General features: G+C 37.4%; 1 protein-coding gene across 8 annotated transcripts in view; it reads left to right on the top strand.

Annotated features, from left to right (window-relative positions):
• Positions 1-27,142, top strand: part of ptprfa (protein tyrosine phosphatase receptor type Fa) — a 226,679-nt gene that overhangs the window by 147,100 nt on the left and 52,437 nt on the right. For 6 of the 8 annotated variants that reach the window (XM_084128827.1, XM_084128826.1, XM_084128824.1 and 3 more), the window contains 4 exons: positions 5,750-6,331; positions 7,755-7,888; positions 8,656-8,800; positions 19,484-19,677. In XM_084128827.1, the coding sequence (XP_083984953.1) occupies positions 5,750-6,331; positions 7,755-7,888; positions 8,656-8,800; positions 19,484-19,677 (1,055 nt within the window). Of the gene's footprint in view, positions 1-5,749; positions 6,332-7,754; positions 7,889-8,655; positions 8,801-12,699; positions 13,006-19,483; positions 19,678-27,142 lie in introns of all 8 variants that reach the window. The other 2 variants (XM_084128821.1, XM_084128820.1) reach the window with 1 other exon arrangement.

The following is a 27,142-nucleotide window of genomic DNA, read 5'->3' as shown; positions in this document are numbered from 1 at the left end:
AGTTAAAATGGTTTTCTGTCTTTTATCTCAGAATGATGGATGTCATTTTAAAAATACGAAAATTAGCAGAAATAATTTAATACAGCTTCTTATTCACATTTTTAGTGTATATAATTGCTGGCATAATAACGGCCCATTTCAAATGTTTACGTGCTTTTCTTCTCTTTCTCCTTTGAGCGGTGATGAAATATCGTTCTTGTAAATACTTTCCAGCATTTCAGTAATAAAAGTTTAGGCTACATCTTTAAAATGCATCTAAATTACAGTGAAGTGCAACCGTACGGTGCTCGGCAGTGGTCAAAAAGGATTTAAACAGTGAATTTTAAGTGATCTCTTCTTGTGAACTCTTGTGATTTAGACAGCAGTTAAATTACCACACGACCTAGGTAGAAAAAACAAAGTTTTTCTGTAGAAAAAAAAACAGTAGGTAATTCAGCCGTGGATTTTTAGACGAGTGATGGGAGAAAAACAGACATTCTCGATTCAGACGGCAATAAAATCACAGACTAGCCCCTGTAAATGTTGAAAATACCTTATGACCCCATGAGAAACAATTACCGTCCGAATAGGGCTATAGTTCTCATACTGTATATGATTAAAGATACACTACTGTTCAAAAGTTACTGCTGTATCAGAAAACAGTAAAAATACAGTAAAAAAAAAAGTATAGTATTGTGGAATATGTTTTACTGTTTAAATAATTGTTTTTGGTTTATTACTTGGTATATTACTAGGACTAGTGCAAAATGCCCGTGCAAAATCAGTTTTTGTGTGTGTTTTTAGTAATTGTTGGTTTGGTGCCCGTGAAAGAGACTGTGAACGCATTGAATTCAGGGAGCAGGCTAGGTTACTACAAATGATGGCTGTGAATAAACTATAATATTCAGAAGTAAACAGTGTAGCTGACTGAGTGTTTATGTATACCACAACCTTCTAAGTGCTAGTGCAAAATGCCCGTGCAAAATCAGTTTTTGAGTGTGTTTTTAGTAATTGTTGGTTTGGTGTGTTTGAGTACTCATTGTTACAATTACACAGCAAAAGTTCAGTGACATTTTTATTTGTGCATGGTAGAAAGCACACAGTGAACTCCGAGAAAACGCTACGCTTGAGCAAACAGTTTGTGAATAGGCTACTACAAATGATGCCCGTGAAAGAGACTGTGAACGCATTGAATAGGATATGTTTAGTTGGTGAATAGCATAGGCTACTATTACACAGTAGCGATAACGTTAAGCGCTCCAGAATGAAATATAATATTCAGAAGTAAACAGCATAGCTGACTTACAAATTCAGTTAACATCCACAAATGAATAAGCACGTCGATTCAGGGAGCAGTGCAAAGTGCCTGTGCAAAATCAGTTTTTGTGAGCTGATCTCCGTCAAAAAAGTTCAGGAGATATTAGCGATGGCTGATTTCAACAGTTTCAATATGATAAAAAATAACTTTTATATTGATTCAATGGATTAATTGCATTTTGGAAAAAAAAGTGTCATGAATTTATTGCATTTTTGGGGAAAAATAATCCGTTTTTATAATAGATCTTTGAAAATCAAAATCTGGATTTGAATTTTTTATGTTATTATAACCTAAAGATGCTATGTGAAAGTTTGAAACAGAAAATAGTTGTTTTCATCTTGCCACTTTCTTGGTAAAGAAAACACATTTTTACTCAAATTAATCAAAATGGATTTATCACGTTCTGGAACCAAACTATAATATTCAGAAGTAAACAGTGTAGCTGACTGAGTGTTTATGTCAGAGTGTTTATTTTTAAACCACAACCTTCTTGGGGCTTCTTTGACCGATACAACCCTCTAATGTCAGAATGTTTATTTTTAAACCACAACCTTTTAAAAATGATATATTTAACGATATCTTTAGCATTTCTCATCCAAACAACGTCAAACTTGGCACTGCACTTACTCGTGCCCGTAGCGAGACACCTGTCAAGTTTGGAATCCATCGGACTAACGGTTCGAGAGATATGTGGTTAACAGACACACACACAGACACACAGACACACACACACACAGACAGACAGACAGACAGACAGACGTTTCTGTAATTTATAGATAGATAGATATGGCTGTTTATTAGTACTTATAAAGCACATATTAATGCCTTATTCTACATGATCATATTCTACATCCCTTAATCACCCAATACCTAAACTTAACAACTATCTTACTAACTATTAATAAGCAGTAATTATGAGTTTGAGGCAAAAGTCGTAGTTAATAGTGAGAATTGGACCCATAACTAAAGTGTCACCCTGTTTTCTATATGAATATATTTTAAAATGCTCAACAACAATTCTGCATAATATTTTTGTGGAAACAGTGATACATTTTTTCAGGATGCTTTGATGAATAATGTTCAAAATAACAAGTATTTATTGAAATATAAATCTTTTCTAATGTTATAAATGTTGTTACTTTTATCAATTTAATCCATCCTTGCTGAATTGCGAATCAATTATACATAACACATTTGCACCCACACAAATGAGAAATGTATTTCGAGTAAACATTTTAATATGCTTTTCAAAAACATTTATTTTCACATAAAGTAGTCATCTACTCAAATGCAGTAATGAAGTATACTTGGTAACATTAACTTAATGAAATAAATTGCCTTTTTAAATCTTTGTCCCCGAGTGATCCATACAGCTGGCATTGATATCAGTTGTGTGCTTAAAGTTTGTGATTATCTGTGATTATCTAGACGGTGATAAACAGAGCTGCTCTAATCCGATTGGATGCTGGGCCCTGAAATGCTGAGAGTGAAATCTCATCAATAACACACTCATGGGGATTCCCACCGACCCAGACCGACAGCGCATGCAATCGCCTCATCAATGTTTCATCAGAACTGAAATGTGATGAGAAGATCTCTCTCCTCCTTTTTTCCGCCTTGACAGAGTGAACAAAATCTCTGCGCTCCCAATGATCATTAAGGATTATTTTAGGGCTGTTGCGTGATAATGAATCTATTCGAAACGTTTCATTGTCCCAAATTTTATCATGTTAAACTCTAGCGTGAAAGAGCGCACTCTCGGTACTACTGTTCTGTGAAATCCAGAAAGAGGAAACTAAACCACTTCGCAACACCCTATAGCTACATCATAAACTGCTGTAAATCACTCCAAACTAGGGTGACCACCATCAAACAAACCAAATGTGGGACGATTATAAGTTTGTGTGGGACAATGTGGGACAAAAACATAACCTGAAACTGTTATGTAATGTTTATCTAACTTAATAAAAAAACTATTCTGCCTTTCAGCTGATAAAAAAATCTTTGTTCTTAAGTCCCTTCCAGAAAACACCATTACATCACAACGTAACATAACATGTCTTTATTTTACATGTCATTTAAATTCAACATCACTGAGCCCAAAGGCAGTGGCATCATGTTCTGACCAAGTTCAACTAAAATCCAACAAAATAAATAACGAACAAATAAAATATAAAACAACATGAAATTAGATCATTGACAGTCTTATATATTAAGAATATATTTAAACCAAAAACTTTCATATTTTTAGAAATGATGTGAATCAAAACAACCACATCAGGCAACAAGTTGATAAATTCTGTTAAATTTACATTTTAATTCACCAAATTATCCATTTGTTTTCTGACAGTGAACACATGGAACGAATCACCGGTCCACATTTTGATTGACAGCCGTCACAACCTATTAGTGACCATGTTTACTCCTTTCCTTTCAACTATTGGATAGGATTTTAAAAACGGATGTTGTATTTGTACTTCTGACGAAGCGCTGTTAAATAATGGTGAAAAACCAAGCCGCAAAACTAATAAATAAAATGCTTTCTTAAAAAGGCAAAAGAACACATGCACATTTTCTTAATATGATAATTAAAAACCAACAGACTGATGAAAATGCGGGACATTTTCTCAATATGTGACGTGCGGGACAAGGGGGGAAAATGCTGAGCGGTTCAACGCAAAGCGGGACGGGTGGTCACCCTACTCCAAACACCAAACAACTCTCTCTAAAAAACTTCTTACAAAGTGTACTGTGTTACTGTACTGATTCTTCTGAGCTCTCCATTAGTCGTGTTATCGTTAGTTAACTAACCATTAGTTAACTGTTATCGGTGTATCTAGAGAGGTGTTGAAAATAAAGAATTTAGAGTAGCAGAATTTGAGCTGGATTCAGGCAAGTGGAGTCGAGTTACAACATTAGCATTGGTTAAAGCGAGTGTATCTGGCATTACAGTGGGAAATTCTCACTGCTCTGCTCTGCTCTGCCGTCATGCATTATCATGTTAGCTGAGGTTAATATCATGTGTTTTGGGATTTCTGCTATAGCAGCTGTGGTGCTTTAAGCCTCCTAAAAAGGTTTTGGTGTGTTTTTCTGTCCTTTTCCACTCTGCTGCTGCTTATTCGAGGTGATCTGTTTGGATTCTGACAGCTGTCCAATTGCATATTGCACAAAAGTTGTTTAGAGTCAATTTCAGAAGCTATTTTATGACAATACAGGCATTTTTCAACTCGCCTGTGGAAATAGGATGAGCTGACTGATCTAGTCTATGATACAGACACAGAACAATCACAAGAACAGTGTTTAACACAGCACAATTTTCTACATTCATCTTAAATGCCAGGTCATTACCACATATCTGCCCTGAGAAATGTCACAGATAGGCCAATATTTGCATTCATTTGGCATATGTTAGCATGTCAGAACATGTGGTTTAGTAGCAGAAACACTGAGATATTTAAAATACAAGGATTAAAAATGATTGCATAGTGAACAGTTTGATACCAGTTTATTTGAACCAGTGTTATTTGAGTATTTATTAATATTTTTAATTAGCTTTTATTTTTATACTTTTAGTAATTTAGTTTTGTGCTTTTGTCATTTTTATTAGTTTTTGATTTTTTTATATTTTTATATAGCTTTATATTTACAGTATTTAGGTTTTAGTAATATTAGTACTTTATTACCCAGGCAAGCACTTTTTTTTAAGTTTAAGGTTATTTATCTAATATTTATTTATTTATTCAGCTTTATTTCAGTTACCAAAAACTATTTTTAATAGTTTTACGTAATTAACATAACATTGAAACAGTGAAGCACTATATAATATTAGATAGTGACGCACTAATTATTTAAAGTGCATTCTTTATTGTGTTAGGATCTTTCATTATTGTTCATTATTTACAGCTATGTGTGAACTGTGAGGATAATTGGATTTTATAGGTATCAAATATAAGTGTTCAGATTGAGAAAAGTACATTAATTAACAGAACACTGTGTTTTAAATATAAATCCCATTGAAAATCTATTCTGGGGGCAAATACTGCTACTTAATCAAACAAAAGTATGTGTTTCTGTTGTGTTTGTGATATAAAAGGTATAAAAGTCTAATTTGCTGTTAAAATACTGGACCTGAATTCACCTTAATTAATTAAAGAAAACACATCACACTGCCCTTTTTGAGTCACTCTAGATCAGGGTGCAAAGCTCAGTTCTTGGAGGGCCACATCCCTGCAGAGTTTAGCTTCAACCTTAATTAAACGCACCTGATCCAGCTAATTAATTCCTTCAGGCTTATCGAAAAAATTACGGGTAAGTGTGTTGGTGCAGTGTTGGAAGTAAACTTTTAGTAAAGGTTTGCAGTCCTACTCTATATGTTTTGTCTGTTTTCCAATAGTATGCCTTTTTGCAATCAAAATTGTCAAGGAACTAAATATGTTTATTCATGTTTCTCAGCTCTGCCCCGCCCCCCGACCTCTCTGATCGTCACAGAAACCACCGCCACCAGTGTAACTCTAACATGGGATTCCGGCAACCCCGAACCCGTGTCGTACTATGTGATTCAGTACCGGGCCAAAGTCTCGGACAACGGTTTCCAGGAAGTGGACGGAGTTGCTTCAACGCGCTACAGCATCGGTGGGTTGAGTCCTTACTCCGAGTACGAATTCCGTGTCATGGCGGTCAATAACATCGGGCGCGGGCCGCCCAGCGGGACGGTAGAGACACGCACCAGCGAACAGGCCCCGTCGTCCCCACCGCTGCGCGTTCAGGCCCGGATGCTGAGCGCCACGACCATGCTGGTGCAGTGGGAGCCTCCCGAAGAGCCCAACGGACAGATACGTGGATATCGAGTGTATTACACGTCTGATCTGCATTTCCCGATCAGCACGTGGCAGAAACACAACACAGAGGACAGCAGCCTGACCACTATCTCCGGCCTGGTGCCTGACATCACGTACGGGCTCCGCGTGCTAGCGTTCACCTCTGTGGGAGACGGCCCGCCTTCTGACACCCTGCAGGTTAAAACACAGCAAGGAGGTGAGATGTGTGCTTATATAATACATTTACATTTAGTCATTTAGCAGACGCTTTTGTCCAAAGCGACTTACAAATTAGGACTAAATTAAGCGAGTCATCGTGAAGAGGCAAAAACAACGTAAGAAGTGCTCAAAATACGAAGTTCAGGCATTAATCAGAGTAGCATAAGCCCGATAAGCGAGGATTTAAAGGAAAAGGACGGAAGAGATGGGTTTTCAGCTGTCTTTTGAATGTTGTCAGGGATTCTGCATTCCGGATGAGGGTGGGGAGATCATTCCACCAGCTTGGAACTGTGAATGAGAATGTTCTGGAAAGTGATTTTGTGGCTCTCTGTGATGGAACCACGAGACGTCAATAATACATTGTATTTATTTTTTTCTTTATCATCGAATTGATATCAGTGTGTGCTGAGAAAAGACTCCAAATGAAGATCATTTGAAGACGCACTACAAAAGATGGCTTCAAAAGTCAATATGGTATAATGTATATCGAACCTTAAAAGGGTTCTGTCAGGCATATCATATACAGAAACCTTTTAATGGCTTCCATTATGGGATCATTTTATGGATTTAGTTTCAATTCATTAATCTGGTAAACTGGTTTTTAATTTTTGTTAAATTTTATGAATTAAACAGCCCGTAAACATACTTTATCACTAGAAAAAAAGAAACATGAATGTATTATGCAATCATTTAAGACATTTTTATGTATACATTATACATATACATTATTATATAGAACCTTTTTAGTATAAAGTGTTCTTTAAAACTGTGTCAAGATCCCTAGGGTTCTGTATAGAACCCATTTGAAAGTTTTTGCATGGCTGCTTTCCACATAAGTAAATAATTAGACACAAAATATATTCAAGTTAAAGTATTTTATTAGCTCACTAATCGCAAAGCATCCGCAAATCAAAACGGTTCCTAGCAAGCAGCTTTGAGCCTAGACAAATTCAATCAAATGAAAATTTAAGGAATAATGTACAGTCTTATAAGTTAATACTCACAAATAATGACGGGGAGATGAAATATTGATTTGAGCAGAAACCATTTTAAAATCTGACCTATTTATAATCTTATAATCCAGTACAGTGTACAAAACAATCATTCTAGCAACCAGACGAACACTTTAACAATATTAGGTCTACTGATAATACTGGAGTCCTCTAGTTTCATTTTACAGTAAATACAGTCAATAACTGAGGCTCAAGATGGCACCAGCTGTTTGAATGAAACGAGAGAGAGCGGTGTGCTACGAGAGACATGGCCTTGATACAGCGTTGCTATTGATAATGGTCATTATTGGGGAATATCTGACCTTGGAATGCTGCGATTCTCCAATCAGAATCAAGCATTTCAGAGAGATGTGTAATGTATTGTGTGATTTAAGTGTGTAGTAAGACAAACCACATCTCTGACTGCAGTCCCGGCCCAGCCCACTGGTTTTGAAGCGGAGGCAGAGCTCGACACTCGAATCATGCTGTCATGGCTGTGGCCCGTCCAGGATCAGATCACCAAATATGAGCTCACATACTGGGAGGCTGACTCTGACAACAAGGTAAAATCACTGAATCTGTGTGTGTTTGGCTACAGTGGGTTCAGAATGGCATTACTAGCATGCTGAAAATAATATCTTTGCAGTTTGCAGTATGTACACAGAATGCCAATTTTCTGGAAATCATTCCTGGATGAATTACAGTGTACAATATAAAGTATACAATATGAGCACACTGTGTGGTCTGCTGTATCCTATAATAAAATGCTATCATTTTGAACATGTTTTTTAAGATTGATTTTACCTTCTTTTTTCTTTTTTTTAAAGGCACACTATGCAGTTTCCGTTTTTGTCAAACAGCGCCCCCTGGAGTTGCTGTGGAGTACTTGTATTTAACGTTATTGTCGTAAATACCACTCACGCAGAGCCGTCTCTGCACTTGAATCTGCACTCGCGCTTTCTTCGTTTTCTTCGTCGACTCTGCCATGATTCACGTCTGAAATGCGTGCTAGTGCCTTCCATAGAGGCTGCTTCATATGTATCTGATGTGTGTGACGTCGTGCCGTAAAGCAAGTTGTGATTCTCGCGAGATTTGTCGGGGCGCCACCTCTCAAACCTGCATTGCTTGTTTTGATTCGCCCTACTACTAGTTTGTTTACCTAGCTGTTATATTAAGGGACAAATCTTGCATAGTGTGCCTTTAATGGATTGACACAAAAAAGTGCAGTAAGCGATTTGTGGTGAACCCTGTTGATGTTTGAAATCAACATATATTTGATATATAGCCTATGTGTGGTTCTCACACTCTCTTTATCTTTAATCCATGGCAGCACCACATCACCTTTGACCCCGCTGGCTCGTATGCTGTTGAAGGCCTGAAGCCAGACACACTCTACATGTTCTCTCTGGCGGCGCGCTCTGAGATGGGGCTCGGGGTTTACACACAGCCTGTAGAAGCTCGCACGGCACAATCCAGTAAGTGTCGAACTCAAACTATAACCATCTCAAAGTTTGACCATTTCTGAGCAGCTCAATACTAGTCACTCGGCTAAAGATAAGGGACGCTTTTTAACCACCCCAAATATGTTTTCATGTTTGCTTTGTTAACCAGCACCATGTCATTTGCTTTTAATGAAACATTATTACATTAAAACATTTAGTGCATGTGTTTACAAACAAAATGCAAAAATTTGACCTTCAAAAGCACAAAAAATATTGTTGAACTGTTTTTGGTTCAAGAGACCTTGACTAACATTATAAGTGGTTTCAGGGAGGGATAAATTAAATATTACAAAAGTATAGATTACAATATGTCACCTTTAACATGTTACTTGTCAATGTTATTTATCTCGTGCTCTTGACATACAAAAGACCCTGTGTTTTCCAGAGCAGAGCAGCGCTGGCGTCCGTTTCATACACATTTTAACTGCATCAGACAAGTTTTTTGAGTGTCAAAAGCTCAAAAGTTTCAGGTTCAGGGTCGGCGTAGAGTTGCAGTGACCGTGGAGTGTGACACACACTGAGGCGTCAGAATGACGCAGGCGCTACAGCTTAATCTCTGTCCTCATCTTCCTCTGTCTCCAGAGATATGGACTAAAGCTGATATATTTATGACAGCACCTCACAGAGATCTCCTGGTATTCAGAGCTATTTGTTAGACGTGTCAGCTTTGAAAGGTTTGTTCTTGGTTCCCATAGAAACACTTGCTTTTTCTTTCTGTCTTTTTTTTTTTTGTCCTAGTGTCTCTGAGTCACTGTCCTCAAAGACCTGTGAGCCGAGACACCAAAATCCCTCTGTCTCTCACTCCCTTTCTCTCTCTCTCTCTCTCTAATTCTATGCCAGATCCTAGTGAGCTGCCTACATAGGGCCGGTTCACACAGAACGTGGCGGGTCAGTAAAAGGGGAAAAAAAAAACAGAGTAGAGACACATTGTTGAAAAGTTGAACTTTTAACTTGAGAGATGCGTTTCAAAAACACGTCATGCATGAGATGCTGCAAAAGACACAAGACGTGAGTGCAATGGTCAAACACAACCGTCTTGCGCATGTGTACATAGAAAAACTCTGGAAAAGTAAGCGCTGTGGAATAGAAAAACACGATATATGTGAACGTCTCCTAAGGAAGCATGCTGACCCAACTTCAGTGGAAGTGACTCATTTAAAACACTTTACATACTTATATGGAGCACAAAAGGATACGTTTTGAAGAATGTTCACAGTCTAGTCAAATCAAGTCACATTTATTTATATAGTGCTTTATACGATACAGATTGTTTCAAAGCAAAAGCAAAATAACAGTATTAATGTTGTACTGTAAATGATTAATTATGAAAGAAATTCAATTTCAGCTGTAAAGCAGCTCTACAGAAGATAATATTGTCATTAATGCGCTCAAAGTCAGTTCAATGGTGATTATATTCAGCAAAGTTGGTGTTATTATCCAGCTCAATTCAGTTTAATTTTATTCTCATCTGAGAGTATCATTGCAATATCGATAATACACTTTATCATGCTTTTTTTGTGCTTCAGTCGGCATGAAACGGAAGTTGCGGTCGTCCCTTCTCCCCTATTGTGATGTGAATCGGAGTAAAATCAATGGCTTCTCAATGTTAAGTTATTAATAATTTAAAAATTATTACCGGTATATTATTTTTTTAAAAATGATGTACACATATATTATTAATAATAAACACTACGATATTCCATACAAAATAAGAATTGTCATTTTATGGTGACTTTAAAATTTCTCCTTTTTTGTTACACCTTTTATGTCGCTTTTTTGTCAAAAATGAAAAGGTTTCAAAGGACTGGGTTTGACCTTTGACATCTCTTAATATACTGTACCTTTCCTCTCACTTCAGTCTCTCTCATTACCATCCTCTCCTTTAATATTTCTTTTCTTGCTGTCTTTAATATTTCTTTTCTTTCTATCTTGCTTTTTTCTCACTGTGTCTCCCTGCTGTCTTTTTGTTTCTTCACTTTTCTCTCTTCCTGTTGTATTTCATTCACACTTTCTGTTGCAGGTGAGAAATAAACTCTCTCTTTCCGTTTCCTCACACTTCATTCTCTTTTAAACCGTTTGCTCATTTTCTCATTTCCTTGAATTTATTCTTTTTCTCACTATTTTTTCTTCTCAACTCCCACTTGAGTTTTAGATGTGTCCAGTTTCTCTCGTCTCTGTTGTTTTTCTCAGTCTCTCCCAGTTTAATCTCGTTTTCTCACCTATTTCTCATACCTTTTCCCACACTTTCTTAGTCTTTGTCTTTTCTCTTTTCATTTTCTCTCCCGGTTTCCTTTCTCTACAGGTGATGACCATCTTCTTTGATTCACACTTGGCTCTCTTGGTCTTCTGTGTGGAGTCAAACCTTCTCCTATTTTATTTATTTTTTTCCTCCGAAGTCATTTTCCGCCTGCTCTGCTGAACAAAACACAGGAGCGAAACACTTATCGCATCTTCATAGTGATGGATACATACATACATACACCATCTCTTTTATCATTTCAGAAAAGCCTATATGTTATGTCTGCTGCTGATTCAATCAGAATCAAGTATTCCAGAGAGCCGTGTAATAATAATCCTACTGTATATTGTTTAGTTTACCATGTTCTCAGTACGGGATAGGCAGGGATTTTCTGTGAACTCAAGTGATTTTAAAAATGAATCGATACAGCATCTCAGAAATCTGACAGGCCATCAATCACATCAATTACATGTCTAGCCAAAGACAGTTTGTCAGACAAAATGTATCTGTTATCTCTTGCATACTTACACACATACACACACACACAAAATAGAAGTGAACCATCAATCTCTGCTTTCACCACCAAAACACAGTTTTTAGAGTAAAATATGTGCAGACATATGTGAAGCAGTAAATCTCAACCAGCGGGACTTCAAACAGGCTCCAGATTGTGTGTTTTTTTACAACTTTATTTGTGTGTGTATTTTAAACTTTTAAGTGTGTATATCACACTTTTTTCAACTTTAATTAAATCAATAGCTTTAAAAAATATTAATGATAACGACAGCTGACAGATGATATATATTATGACGACATATATACTACTATTCAAAAGTTTGTGGTTGGTAAGATCATTGATGTTTTTAAAGTTTTTGAAAGATAAAGTAATATTGTGAAATATTATTACAATTTAAAATAACTTTTCTATGTGAATATATTGTAAAATGTCATTTATTCCTGTGATCAAAGCTGAATTTTCAGCATCATTACTCCAGTCTTCAGTGTCACATGATCCTTCAGAAATCATTCTAATATGATGATTTGCTGCTCAAGAAACATTTCTGATTATTATCATTGTTGAAAACAGTTGTGCTGCTTCATATATTTATGAGGAAACCAGAATCATATATTTATATTTATGAGGAAACCCCAAACATTTGAACAGTAGTGTTTACAGTATATGCTTTGAATCAAATGATGATAGAGGCTATTTGGAATCCTCCAAAATGAGGTTTCATGGTGCACAGATACATATATTCATGTGTGTGTGCATGTGCGTGCATGCATGCATGTGTGTATGTGTGTGTGTGTGTGTGTGTGTGTTGACTATATTAGCCAGCTCGAGAACACTTGGTTCTTAAACTCAAGTTCTGCAAAGGGCATTTATCTTCTTTACTGTCCAGTGGCCAGTTGCACAAACTGCTTAGACTAATCTTACAAGTGAGTCATCGAATATTTTTCATTAAGACTGGTCATAAATTTTTTAATTCAGTTACAAAAAAAGGAAGCTTGGTCTAATTTGAATCCCCAAAGTACTATTGGTAAACTGCGAGATGGTCAGACTAGTTCTTAAGACACATGGCTGTGTTTATGCGGTTAGCCCGAGCTCATGTGTTCCTGCACCCCTTTCCAGCCCCGTCCGCCCCCCCACAGGAGGTGCACCTGATCAGTCTCAGCTCCACCAGCATCAAGGTGAGTTGGGCGGCTCCCCCGGCCGCCAGTCGCCACGGCAACATTGTCAGATACTCTCTGGCCTATCAGGCGGAGTCTGGCGAGGACCAGCAGCGCCACGAGGTCCAGGACATCCCAGCCGATGTGTCCAGCTACGAGCTGGAGGGGCTGGAGAAGTGGACGGAGTATGTGGTGTGGGTGAAAGCTCACACTGACGTCGGGCCCGGCCCGGAGAGCGCCAGCACCCGCGTCAGAACCAGAGAGGACGGTAATGCTCGGCTCACGGGTCATCCAGATCTGCTAACTCACCAGCACTAACTCCGCTTCGGGTCGCCTGACTGAACGGCTCCCTGTGCCATTCCCTCTCTTTCTTCTGTTACGCTGGAGTTCATGCTTGCTGTTCCTCGCTCTTCTGTTGTTAATGTGTGGCTTCTGTACGCGAGACTGGAGAGCTCTATAGAGACTGAGTCTCTATAGTGCAGTGAAAGTTCAGGACAGCACTGATATTTTGTTTTGGTTGTGTGATGAAAAGACTCATGAAGGGAACGAGTGGGCGAACGATGAGTTTTCTGTGGGTTTCTTTGAGATGCTCCCACACAGCAACACACCTTTTTTTAGGCAAGATTATTATTATTAGTTACTCACCGTTCAAAAGTTTGCTGTTTTTTAATGTTTAAAGATGTCTCTTCTGCTCACCAAGGCTGCATTTATTTGATCAAAAATATTTTAAAAACAGTAATAATGTGAAATATTACAATTTAAAATAGCTGTTTTCTATGTGAATATATAGTAAAACGTAAATTATTCCTGTGATTAAAAGCTGAATTGTCAGCATCATTACTCCAGTCTTCAGTGTCACATGATCCTTCAGAAATCACTCTAATATGATCATTTGCTGCTCAAGAAACATTTCTGATTGTTATCAATGTTGAAAACAGTTGATCTGCTTTCAACATTGAAAGCATTGCTTTGGTAAAAACAGTGATAAAAAAAAATATTTGATGAATAGAAAGCTCAAATAGAAACAGAAATCTTATGTAACATTATAAATGTCTTTACTGTCACTTTTGATCAATTTAATGCATCCTTGCTGAATAAAACTATTTTAAAAAATAGGTTACACTTTATTTTAAGGTGTCCGTGTTACAGTGTAATTATTTATTTAAGTGCTGAGTAATAATAATTAACTACATGTATTTATTTACTATAGAGTTAGGATTAGGATTTGATTTTCGGGTTAGTTGCATGTAATTATGTATAATTATGTAACTATAATAATTGACAGTTATTACTACAGTAGTCTCGCGTAGCCAGACCTTCAGACTGACGGCTGAAGGTCTGGAATTCATAGCAGCTTTCTTTGGCCAAGGCCCGCCCATAAGGCCGTTTGACCGACATGTCAAACAACCAATTACAGTTCGTTTCGTTCAGCGTCACGTTTCGGGGCGTGGAAATGTCCCCACAACAACAGACCGGCGTGCAACAAGTCAGTCAGCATAGAAAATCAAAGAAGGAGAAGAAAACAAGCAGTAAGTCATTGATCTGTTCGTGCACGTATAACAATGGCGTCTGCATTACCACATCTTTTAGCTGATCTTGATAAATGCTCATTGTCACTCATGTAAACACAACAGTTTTTCTTCCGCAATCACACGTCTGCGCTTTGTTTCCCGGCGGACCGAAAATAAACGCGACACTCGCGCCCCCCGGAAATCCGATAAAATTCAACCAATCAAATGACGACTTCGACATTCCTGAAGTGTTTCCAGTTAAGTGTACCATATGCATCAGACGTTTAGCCAACGTTCCGTGGGCGTGACGTCTGAGGCTGAGACTATTACTACAGTAACTACATGTAACATGTAACAAGGAAATGTATTACCAAAAAATCTTATCGACGGATAGTGTGATCAATTGAACAATAGTGTACATTAAAGAACCGGAGCCATATTTACATTAGATTTGAGGCGTAACTATCCTGAACACACTGGCAACCACTTAGTAATGCCCACAACACCCTAACATTTTAGCAGTGACTTTTACATGAGCATACTCTGAGTGTGTGATTGTGTGTGTGCGCCTGCCTTGTTGAATGCTCTGTCTCCTCTGGGCTCCGTTTGATTGACAGGTGAACGCCGGAAGTACATGTGCCTTGTCTGTTGAGCCTGTCAGTCTAACAGTGGACTTTCCTTATGATATCCCATCTCTTCTCTTCTTTCTCTGTATTTCTCTTTTTCCTGATGGCAATGTTTTATGAGTGGTTGTTACCAGTGCTGTTTGCAGTGGTGGAGAATGTTTCTCTGCTCTCTCACTATTCTGTTCTTTCTGTTTGATTTTAACCCATCACATGCAGCCCTGGTAAAATCGGTCCTTTTGATTTGTTACAAGATCGACACTCATTGATTCCTTTCATCTTTTCCTACATCATCCCAGGACACTTGCGACATAAATGTTGTGTACTACTACTTTTTAAGAGTCACTTATGTTCTTCAATCAGAATAATCAAACAAAATCAAACCTTTTTTTTTGTTCCTATGTAGTTGCTAATGTGTTCTGGGTGTTAGTGTGTTGCCATGGACACTACTGTTCAAAAGTAGTAATGTAAGTCTAAAGTTAATGAGATAATTAAGTGATTAATTAAGTGATGATTGACAATTATTGAAGATACCTGATGTTAACAAGCAGAATCACTGAAGGAGAAAAATGACAAATTTTAAGTCACCATTATGGTGATCAGTGTTTGCTTTAGTTGGGCTTATGGCCCTTAAAAGATTAACATTAGATTTATTTTGGCTGTTGTAACTGAGTAATAACAGCCAGATGAACAAAGAGAAAAGATGATCTGGTGGTGTTCGTTGTGTTTTGACATAATCATCATTTGAATTAGAATTATAGTGTTTATTACAGCAGAACTGCGATTCTACTGCATAAGATCAAGCTTTTTCAAAATAATTCAAAGGATTTTTTAAAGATGTTCTGATTTTTTTTTTTATCTTTCATGTATGCAAACACAGACATCAAGAATCATAGAATGTAATAGCACAGTAATACACTTATGTAATAGACTAATTAAATACAATAACAGACTGATGTAAGTCCATATTGCACCTAAATATAAGTGATAGTAATAGTGATTCTTACCTTAGCAAGCAATACAACTCTGAACACAAAATATTCATGTAGGCCTTTAAAGTTGATGCACTAAACTTGGAAGATGGTGAAGTTTATATGCGTTATTTCAGGTTCTTTTAGAGGGTTATTAATCAGGCCGAAATGAGATAAATCAAGCTATTGAGTTTCTCTTGCATATTCTGTGGAGAATAATGTGCTGTGGTGGCTGATAAGGCTTTAACGGCGCTGACAGAAAGTGAAAAAAGGAGACTGCAGGTGCAGCCATTGATAAATTAGCCGTGCTTTTTATCTGTAAACTTTTCCATCGGTTCTTCTTGCCTTTTCCGCTCATTCAGAGAAGCTCGCTGTCATCCATATTCATCAAGAAAGAATGTTGCAACGGGAATCGTTCGTTAGTGAATCCGGAACAGAACAGAGCTTTTTTAACTGGTGTATTCTCATAAATCAAAGCACACGCTTTGGTTTGAGATATTCTAACTTTGATTCACCAGAGTTATGAATGTCTTTTGTGCAGGAAAGCAAAGTAAATGGGTAGTGTGAGCAAGGTCACGGCACACAGAGTCTGAATGCTGCAGGAAAGCAGAGCTGTATTTCTCATTAGAAACACCCCATGTGTTGTTGTGTGTGCTGCATATTAGCAGGTTGTGATTAGATGTGTGAAGCGGGTCTCAGCAGACGTGAGAACCCTTATGGGCCGTATCGTGGTCTCAGGTGATCTCTGATCTTTATCACATTATGGATCCGTCGCTCTTCCCGCCAGCACACGTGTAATTTCCCTGTGACATTACCTTCATGCCTGGAACTCTGGGTAATGTGCTTTAAGAGCTCGAGTGAAGTGTGAACCCGTCCCGCCGGCGTTTCCATAGAGATGTGGGATGAGAATGAGAAAACGAGCGAGTGAGAGTTTAGAGAGCTTGAGACGGCAGAGTCAAACGTCAGGACGGAGCAGACGCATCTGGAAGATTTGAGGAGCAAAGTCTGCTCGCTCATCCCTCAAAGGAATGCCACGCGTTCAATACGAGTAAAGCTCTATCGACAGCACTTGTGGCGTAATACGATTACCACAGAAAATTATTTTGACTGATCCCCGAGTCCCTGAGAAAATATGATTTAATAAAACACTTACAAAGTTAGTATGCAGACAGAAATTTTTAAATTAGAGCTGCATAATTATTCAAAAATAATAATCTACATCAGTGGTTCTCAACCTCTAGATTAAAATTATTTTAAATGACACAAAACAAGGGTTAAAATAAGCTAAAACAGCTAAAAATCAGATCTAAGCTGAAATCAAATAAAATCAGATAGAATATTATATCATATAATATGTTATTGTTATTAGGTATATTATTATTTGGGTAGAAGTTTGTTTGTGAGAAAAAAAATAATTGTTATTACAAACTAGAAAAGTCATGTTAATTCATTGGTAATAAAAAGTGTAAACCATAAAGAGCATTATTGTGATTCTGGAATTTAATTATGTAAATTATTTATAATTGTTTTTTTAATTATTCAGTCTTGCATGTGTCATGTGATTGTTACCTGGAAATTTCTGTTTGTGAGGAAAACAATAATTGTAATTACAAACTAGAAAAGTCATGTTAATTCATTGTTATAAAGTGTAAACCATGAAAAGCTTTATTGGGATTCTGGAATCTAATTATGTAAATTATTTATAAATATTTTAATTAATTATCTTAATATATTGACAGTTATTATTTATTATATTATTATAATATATAATAAATACAAATTTTGAAAACTAAATATTTTAATATTATCTTTGGCAACAGGGGGCCTTGGAATTAAAAATATAAGAACCACTGATCTACATAAAAATAATAATAATAAGGAAAATAATTGACAATTTTTGTAGTAATTGTGCATCCCTAATTAAAATAAATACTGTGTTTAAAAAGAGTAGTGACAGGGATTGATTGTTCATGTTAGTATGAGTGAGAGAACCAAATACTCACATTGTCTATGTAAAGTTATATCCAATCTATGTCAATGTCATGAACACATGAAGTAAACCAGGTAACTATCACATGACACATGCAAGACTGAATAACTAATTCTGCTTTCAAACCTCCAGCCTACATTACTTCTATTGTGAGATCAAAACCGTAACTTCTTTTTTGTCTGTGATAGTTGATATTACACTACAAAGGGTGTCGATTGAGCTTAACTTGTGTTAACCTCTCACAAACACTAAAATTGAAACCACAGGGTGTTTCGTTACAGGCCACACATCTGCCAAGGAACACTAGAGTTTTGTTTATCTGTTTTCAGGCATCGACTTGTTTCCCCTCTGAAGGTCAAGGCTGAATTCGAGCGAGCGCCGAGCACATTTATACAGTTAAATGACTCCAATTAAGTGCAGCTTATTTTGCTGACGTTCAGCACTCGAGCCTTCATAGATCTTCTGCGCTCTGAGCTGTTACTTCTGGGATGGGAGAGGGTGTTCTCTATCTGGTTATTAATCTCTTAATGCTGTGCTTTTTAACCTTCACTCCTGTCTTTCCTCCCTTTGCTGCCTGCTCTATTGACTATCAATTGACTGTCATTAACATCTACTGAACTGCTGCTCTCTTGCACTCTTGTCAGATTGATATTCAGCCTGAACTCCAGGGGGAGCTGAGCTGGCCTCCTCCACGAGACGTGTGCGAGAAGCGTTATGTGGGTTTGGTGAAGCCTGTCTCCCAGGCTCCGTCATGCAATGCATTTGTACTTGTGAATTGAATGCCAAAGGAATAGTTTCCTTAAAATGAACATTCAGTCTTCATTTTCTCACCCTTATGTCATTTCAAACACTGATTGTTTCCATGCAATGAAAGATTATGTTGACCACCAGTTGTCAAGCTCAAAAAAAAAAATTCAATAAATTCAATTTCACTCTGTTCTTGACAAAAAGCTGTTATATTAGTCTATATGATTTAATATATAAGCATATGGATGCTTTTGTGAAGCATTCATTTTTTGGAGTGTGAATATTCTTCAAAACATCTTGTGTTGTGTACCACAAACACTGAGAAAAATTGGTAGAGAGATACAATTTTCACTCAGAAATTGCCATTAAATTTAATGTAATGGATGGAAATTAACATTGTGCTAAATCCGGCGTATTTACGCCAACTTATATTGTACGTTCATCAATATGCACTGTCCCATCCAAATAAATAAAAATGAATGAAAATGAACTATGGAAGCTTGTTAACGCCACAGAATAAATAAAAAAAGTTGATTTAAGACTTTTTTCTTTTTTTTTTCAATTTGGGCTTTATTTCGCGCAATTGTGAGTTTATAAGTCGCAATTCTGACTTTATAACTCGCAATTTGTATTTTTTTTTAAAACATACAAGTTTGGAGCCACGTGAGGGTGAGTAGGCCTAAATGATGCCAGAATTCTCATTCTTGGATGAACTATCCCTTTAATTTCTGCAGGCTGTAAATGTAATGTCTAAAGTGAATTATGGAGGGTAGATAATAGCACTAAAATGCTGTTAAAAATGTGTTGGCTGTAGCCTGGGAGCAGGTTTGTACCTTTCACCGACCCGTGTGTGTGTAATGAATGTGTGATTAAGTGTAAAACGTGACTTCTTTACCTCCCACAGTGCCCGGCGCTCCTCCTCGCAGGGTTGAGGTGGACAACATGAACTCCACGGCCCTGCGCGTGTCCTGGAAACCTCCTCTACAGCAGAAGCAGCACGGACAGATCCGCGGATATCAGGTGGTTTACTCGCGGCTGGAGAACGGAGAGCCACGCGGGCAGCCCATCATACTGGACGTGGCTCTACCTGAGGCGCAGGTACTGAAATATCACATGTAAAATTGCACACGTCACATTGTATATGGATGCCCAAATTTTTACAAAAACCCAATCATTGTCAAGATTTATTGCGGTCCTCTTGCACTCTTAGGCTCTGTTTACAGCTGGTATTAAGATGCATTTTGGTCGATCGGATCACAAGTGGACGACGCTAAATACAGGTGTAAACAGGGTCTAAAATATTTTGAGCTTGTCTACTTTAAACCACTTCCAGTGGGAGTCGAAAACACATTCGACCGGATTGCTTTCGTAGTGTAAACGCTCATGTGGTTGAATGTGTTCAAACAGCCACAAAAGACCGTCTACTCTCCGTCTACTGAACTAATGCGTGAACATTATGGGAAGAGCTCTAGCCAGACGGGATTTAAACTTTGTCGGCTGAAGACCCAAGTTTGGTTTGAAGAGGAAAAATGTACCAAGCACAATGTTCTCTCTCCATTCCTGATTTCTAACACACTTTCAGACACATCTTGTGTCTTTCAGAGCAGAAACTAAAGCTGATGCTCTCCGTATGTTTTTCCGTCGTCTCCTTTCACGTTCATATGTAAATTGCGCAAGTTTATTTTGTCTATTAGATTGAAATTTACCCACCCATAGACCCTCCCCTTGAATAAATCAGGACAGAAGTGGTTGAAAGTGGACAAAAGAGACGGATTAAAACACCAGGTGTAAACGGGAATGTGTCTCCCTCGTCTACATGTGATCCGATCGACCAAACGCATCTCAAAACCAGGAGTAAACAGAATTCCAGGGAACCTATAACCGCTACTTAAACAAATACATGACTGCAAGTACAAAATTAAAATGTATTGATTGAATTTAACATTAGTTGTGCAATTCCGAGATCAACCACATCACCAAATTTTAAAGCATGTAGTTTAATAAATAATATGTTGTTTGGCTTGTAATAGTCATATCGATCAGACAAAGGAGAAGTCAGAGAACAAGTGGGAAGTGTTTTATTCATAAGAGTGTAATTCCAGCTTGCAGAGGGATGATCCGAACTCACCGAGCGTATTTAAATGAAGTTAATATTAATATATATATATTTGAGAGAAATTCATTTTTGATGAAATGGATCAGGAGCTGTAGTGGTGCTCTAATCCTTGCTGGGTATTCATGGGAGAGAGCAGCGGGCCGTGGAGAGCCACTATAGGAGGAGACGTGAGCGTCAGGAGGATTGTTATTCAGCGTTTAGCTTGCAGCAGCACGCAGACTCTCTGCCTCCAGATATCTGCCTCTCAGTGTGTGTGTGTGTGTGTGTGTGTGTGTATACGTGACAGGGAATTACATAGCGTGCATGACTTGCAGCATGCGTAATGCTAAGAGACCCGTGCCTCGGGTCTGTCAGAACTCACGGTACAGAACGAGATGCTCAGGCGAACTGCAGAAATGTTCAGATGCGTCCTCAAAGGATCTGCGTCGTTCCCGTCCCGCTCTCTTTCTCTGAAAGGTGGAGAACCTCGTCTGCTGTTCACACACGTTCATTTTGGTTTTTCTTTTTCCCTCCCAGCAGATAAAACTCGCAACTCTTTTTCCATTCGTCAGCTGCATTCCTCTCTTATCTGTATGGATACGAGGGGTCTTGAGCAAGTTTCTTGCATCTTTGCACATTCGTTTTTATTATCAGATCCACATGTTCACTCAAGCAAACTTAAAGTCATTAGTCACATACATGGACTATTTGTCACACTAACTTGGCAGTTTGCATAAATACATTTACACATCAATCACAGATCAGAAAGGTCTTATTGTATGTTGACTGGTTCTCTCTCTATCAATTCAGTTTTAGATTAGTATGCTTTATTGGCATAAAAACTGTACTTTTTGGTAGCAACTACTGTACCTTTGCTGCCAGACAGTGAAAAATTTGTAAAATATAATTAGTAAAATTACAATAGTAAGAAATGGATTGTTTTTGCAATGGATATTTTTATTTGCTTAACTACTTGCATTATTATTATTATTATTATTATTATTATTATTCAAATTATTTTGATTTTTTTTGTGAATTTTTTTACCCTTGTCAAAATAAATATATAAATAATTATAAAATGTTAATCACATTTTTGGATCAAATATAAACTGCCCCCTGTTATTTTCCACTACAACCAATGGAAGCAATGCGGGGGGGGGAAGAAAAAAGTTACATAAATTATACAAGAACATATTATTTAATTGTTTGTATTAAGAATGCATAAAATTGTAGTTCTAACATGCAATACTCAATTTAAGATGACATTTTGGAGTTTAGTTTCAAAGAGGTTCAAAAGTGCCCATCGTTGAATAAGTATAAAACATTGTGAAAAATGAAGGTAAAATAATTTAACAGTGCAGAGTACAACTGAGTAAAGACAGCAATCAGCAAATTTTACATAAAAGACATAATTTATAAAAAAGGAAAAAAATGATTCAAACAATAGTTATAGTAAGTGAAGATGATAAAATCACCATCATCATCATCATCTCTGTCTGTGTCGATGGTTCTTGTTCCTGGCTTTGTGTAATGACGGACACAGCAGAATTGATAAGCATCAATTCAGAAATGCCTATAGAACAGAAATGCCTTTTCTCTATTCAGAAATGCCAAATGAAGCGTGTTCTGTTGTATTGGAGCCGCAGGGAGCGAGGGAAGAGATGAGCGGAGATGAGACGAGTTTGGGCTGAGGCCGGCTCACTCATACATCACATCCACGTGTGATGGATTGAATCTGTGCGGCGTGTGCTGAATCATTTTGAGCGGCCCGTTCTGTCAGTCTCAGAGGCCGATGACCGCTCTCTCGCCACACAAGCGTTTGCCCATGTCCATGTTTATGGACACCATGTCCTTGTCTGAAAAATATGAAGTGGCTCTCGGCTGTCCGTCCTGATGAAGTCTGTCCAGCGGTTATGCTCTTTTCTCTTCCTAAACTCCACAGCCCTAAAAACAGAAGTGAAAATCAAGCGTTGCGTCAGTTCTGGCAGGTCACGTTAGTCAAGCTCGCATCAGCTGATCCACGTCTTCCTATAGGAATACGACGCCTATCACTATACATATATAAGCTCCTTCAGTGTTATCAGCAGCTATCGCATTTCTCAGGAGCTCTTTACCCTCCTCCCTCCCCAGCTCCACCTCTCGTCCAGTCAGTATGGCATTCTGGTTCCCCTTGAATCAGAATAAATTCTCGAATAATGTTGTACTTTAAAATCTTGAATTAATGATATCTGCAATACATTCATGTTGGTTTTGTTCTGTTTACCCTAAGGGGGGTTATTGCTACTCTCCTGCTCTTATTCATGCTAGACTGCATGGATGCTCAGGGAGTTCTCACCCAGAACAAAACCATACCGCCAATCCTAACTGCTCCGAACTGGAGCTTAAACTCAGTTTTATGACTCAAGTTCAGTTCATGCTGTCAAAGATTGTGTTTAGCATTAATGTGAGCCGTCTCTCTTTAATAGCTGGTCTTTTTGTCTGCTCTCCCTTGACCAATTAAAAAAAAACTAATAGAATGTTGTGAAACTTTAAGACGTCATGGGTATAAACACTGCTATATAAAACCTTGATTAGCTGCTCCCTCCCAGGGCTTTATGGGAGTTTATATGGCTCTAATGTAGTCACACATTAATTTTTAACAAAAAAGTCCTGTAAACAGCCATTGTCTTAAATCTATAAATTAAGTATTAATAAAGTATAAATCTTAAATCTATAAATTAAGTATTAAGTATACATTTTAAAGTCAACATGAATTGAATGAAAAAGGGCTCTGTTTACTTTCTCAGTAGCATTTCTGGCCAATTATTCAGTGCACTTCATTCCAATTTTTATTTTATATGCATTAAATATACATATTCAGCTGATCCATTTTCACCATCCAGTCAGTTAATTACACATGTTTTTTTTGTTTTTTTTGTACCTACAGCGTGTCTTGTTGCATACTGTTTCATTTAGAAAGCCATCACTTCACAGAAATAAAATGGGTATCCTTTTTCATGTTTACTGTACAGTAAAATGTGTACCACTTCACTCTGATCTTCAACAAAACAAGTCATCAAATGTATTATGTAAATGGCCTATTTGGTGAGAGGTTATGACATTACTTGATATCTCAGAGGATGCTTATAGTAAATATTTTAAAGGTTCAGTTGAGAAAAGGGTTGTGAACCCCTGAACTAAACATGCTGTAGCACTTTATTTTACAGTCCTGTTCTTCATGTACATACTATATCTACTTATTATAGTAATTTCAATAACTGGGTAATAACTAGGTACTAACCTGAACCCATGTAGGTACCTTATATTACCCTGTACATTCTTAGATGAGGACACTGTAAGTGCACGTACTGTAAAGTGCAAGCAAACATGCTTTGTGGAAGGTTTAAAGGTTTTCCTGTGGTATCAGATTTTTTGGCTCTAATTTTTCACTGGGGGTGTGCCATATCATACCGTCCACGATAACACCGGTATACATTTTTACATGAGAAAAAAAGTGTCATATCGCATTATCAATGATATAGCGACGTGATGACTATTTTTAAGTCTTACTAGTTTACATTCAAGCGATTTTAAACTATTCAGTATTTCAGTAGAGAGATGTAAAGCCGCCTCACAAACAGCTTGCGAGTAACAAAAGTTATTTTTCGTGGATTATATCGCTTTAACGGGAAAAAACAAGCAAAATTGTGTCATAATTCAGGTCTTGGTTACTCGTAAACACAGTCAGTTATGTCTTAAATAAGCATAAAACGCATGCGCCAGCGTGACAGACAGTTTAATGAAACCAGTAATGGATCCGTGCACTAGCTCTTAAAGTGACAGCAGCCATATGTGTCTGTCATTAATGTTGTCGTCAAAACAACAAAACATAGCTTTAATTGTAAAAAAAATCTGAATTAATATCCTATGTATTTAATTTAGTCAGGACTAAAAGACTATCAGTGTTATTTTACATTTTATTACTTTATTCAGTTTCTGTAGTATTTCTGAACACTAGTGTTAGACTTGCCCAAAAACCTTTCTCTTCATTTGTACCTTTAATATGTTGTATTAATTTTTTATTTTTTTCATTTTTTTTTCAATTTAATTCAAAGATTGAAATCAAGCTTCCTTGTGTTGTGTAAACTCTTAACAACAAAATTACACCATTTTGTAAAAACGCAATGAGTGAGCAAACATTTAGGTGAGATAAATGTAATTGGCCCATTGGGCATTTAGCTCATTGGAAAAGGATGGAAAATGCCCTTCATTTTGTTTGCACTAATAAATGCTGCTGCAAATACCCCTATTGTTCACTGTATATTTTGCTCACAGTTTGGTTTATAGACAGGTCTGATGGGTAACTGTGCATCGCTTTTTGTTGTTAGTGTCCTTTGGAAGATGCTTATGTCGGATTTGATTCCTCCTGAAGGAACTTCTCTCTGGATTGAGTTTTAGACTTACAGTACAGGAGCTGTTTGGTACAGTATGGTGGGCGGATGGTTTTTGTTTTCATACCTGAGGAACTCGATGATCCCCTGTGTGTGTGAGAGTGAGAGGAGAGCTGTGAAGCATGAGGCACGTCTCATCAGATAAGACATGCTGTCAAAGTCTGATCTATGTCTCCTTCAGCACAGGAGAGGGTGTGTGCGGTGACCCGGTCACTGTGAGGGAGAGAGAGAAAGAGAGATGAGGAGACAGAGATAAACACTAGCGAACACAGAGAGTCTCAGCGTAAGTGTAGAGGAGCAGGCTTTGCTGAACGGGACTGTCTTTTCCACGCAGGGCGGCGTAATGGCCTTCATTTACTGAATAAAAGAATGGGGCTGTGTGTGTGTTTGTGTGTGTGTGTGATCTGTTAATGCTATCATAGATAACAATGATATGAAATAGAGACTACATGGAGAATTTCTGATTTTTCTTCTAACAAACCCAGAAAAAGATTTCTATAAAATAGAGAATATACATGTTTCTAGTAACTCTCCACTCTAAAATATTTGACAGATGACATAAAAGAGTAATATCAGCGCATACGCTGCCGTAGAAAGTTTGGGGTTCGGTAAGATTTTTCAGTTATTTTCTTCTCACCAAGGCTGCATTTATTGGATCAAAATACTGTAAAAACAGTAATATTGTGAAATGTTATTACAGCTTAAAATAACTGTTTTATTTGAGTATATCATTACTCCAGTCTTCAGTGTCACATGATCCTTCAGAAATCATTCTAATATGATGATTTGCTGCTCAAGAAACATTTCTCAATATTATCAATGTTGAAAACAGTTAATATTTTTGTTGAAACTGTGATATATTTTTTTTTCCAGGATTCTTTGATGAATACTTAGTTCAAAAGAACAGCATTTATTTGAAATAGAAAACTTTTGTAACATTATTTAGAAATCTTTACAGTCACTTTTGATCAATTTAATGCATCCTTACTGTATACCAGTATTTTAGCGGTAACGGAAGTATCTTTGTTGTTGTTGTATTTGTTTCCCTCTGGGCTTGGATGTCGTGTCTAGGATGAGTGCATACATTAATACACACTCATGTGAACTTTTAAATATGTGTCAAGTAATCAAAGTGACCCAGCAGCTCTCTTTAGTATTTAATGAGGGGACTATAACATGTTTAATTCTATCCAGAGCCTGTGCTTCATGTGTGTGTGTTGCAATGCACAAGTACACGCTTGACTGAATTCTTTTTTTTCCTGATATCGTCAAAAATCTGAATTTTAATTTTAGCTACAATCGGGGAGGAGAATGATCTTTTAATGATGCATCTGTGATGCGTTGTGAAAAATGTGTAACCAAATACAAGAAACCGAGTCTTTGTATGTGTGCTGAGTGCCGATCTTCTGTCTCGTGGTGTGCGTTTGGCATTAGGCTGAGCAAACCGGCTCCCTGATATCCAACTGTGATGAAATATGAGCGAGAGAGCGGTGGCATCAGGTCATGCTAATGGAAGCTTTTATCAGCTCAAAATGAAGGGTGAGACTTAAACAGAAAATGACCCTCAATGTGTGCTGACTGATATAACAATTTAACAGCACAAATAGTTGGCATGGCATAATATTCATCATTTTCCTCATATTTGCCCAAGCCTGAAAAGCAGTCGTGTAGTGTCTTGTGAGGAATGTCGGATACAACATTACTCAGTTCTCTCGGCTCTTATTGGGAAGAGGCATCAGTGTCAAAACCAAATTACTACTCATCTTCATCACAAGAGAGGGAGAAAACCACTCAAACTCCAGACCTGTGGCAGCTGAAGGCACTTTCCAGATGATATTATACACTTTGGTGTCTCATGACATTTTCTTTTGTATTATCTAACATGTTATTATCCGAGAGTAGTAGATTGTTTTAAAGCCCTCTAGATGCATAATTCTCTCTAGTACAAAAAAAAAAAAACATTTGTAGGATTCCTTTAAATTGTCTCACACACAAGAAGTGACATTATTTGGACTCTTTCTACAACATGGCTGGAAGA

Source organism: Abramis brama, assembly GCF_963993115.1.
Source record: "Abramis brama genome assembly, chromosome: 11".
Taxonomy (NCBI): Eukaryota; Metazoa; Chordata; class Actinopteri; order Cypriniformes; family Leuciscidae; genus Abramis; species Abramis brama.
The sequence above is the reverse complement of the archived record's forward strand: the minus strand, read 5'-3'. Positions and strand labels throughout refer to the sequence as shown.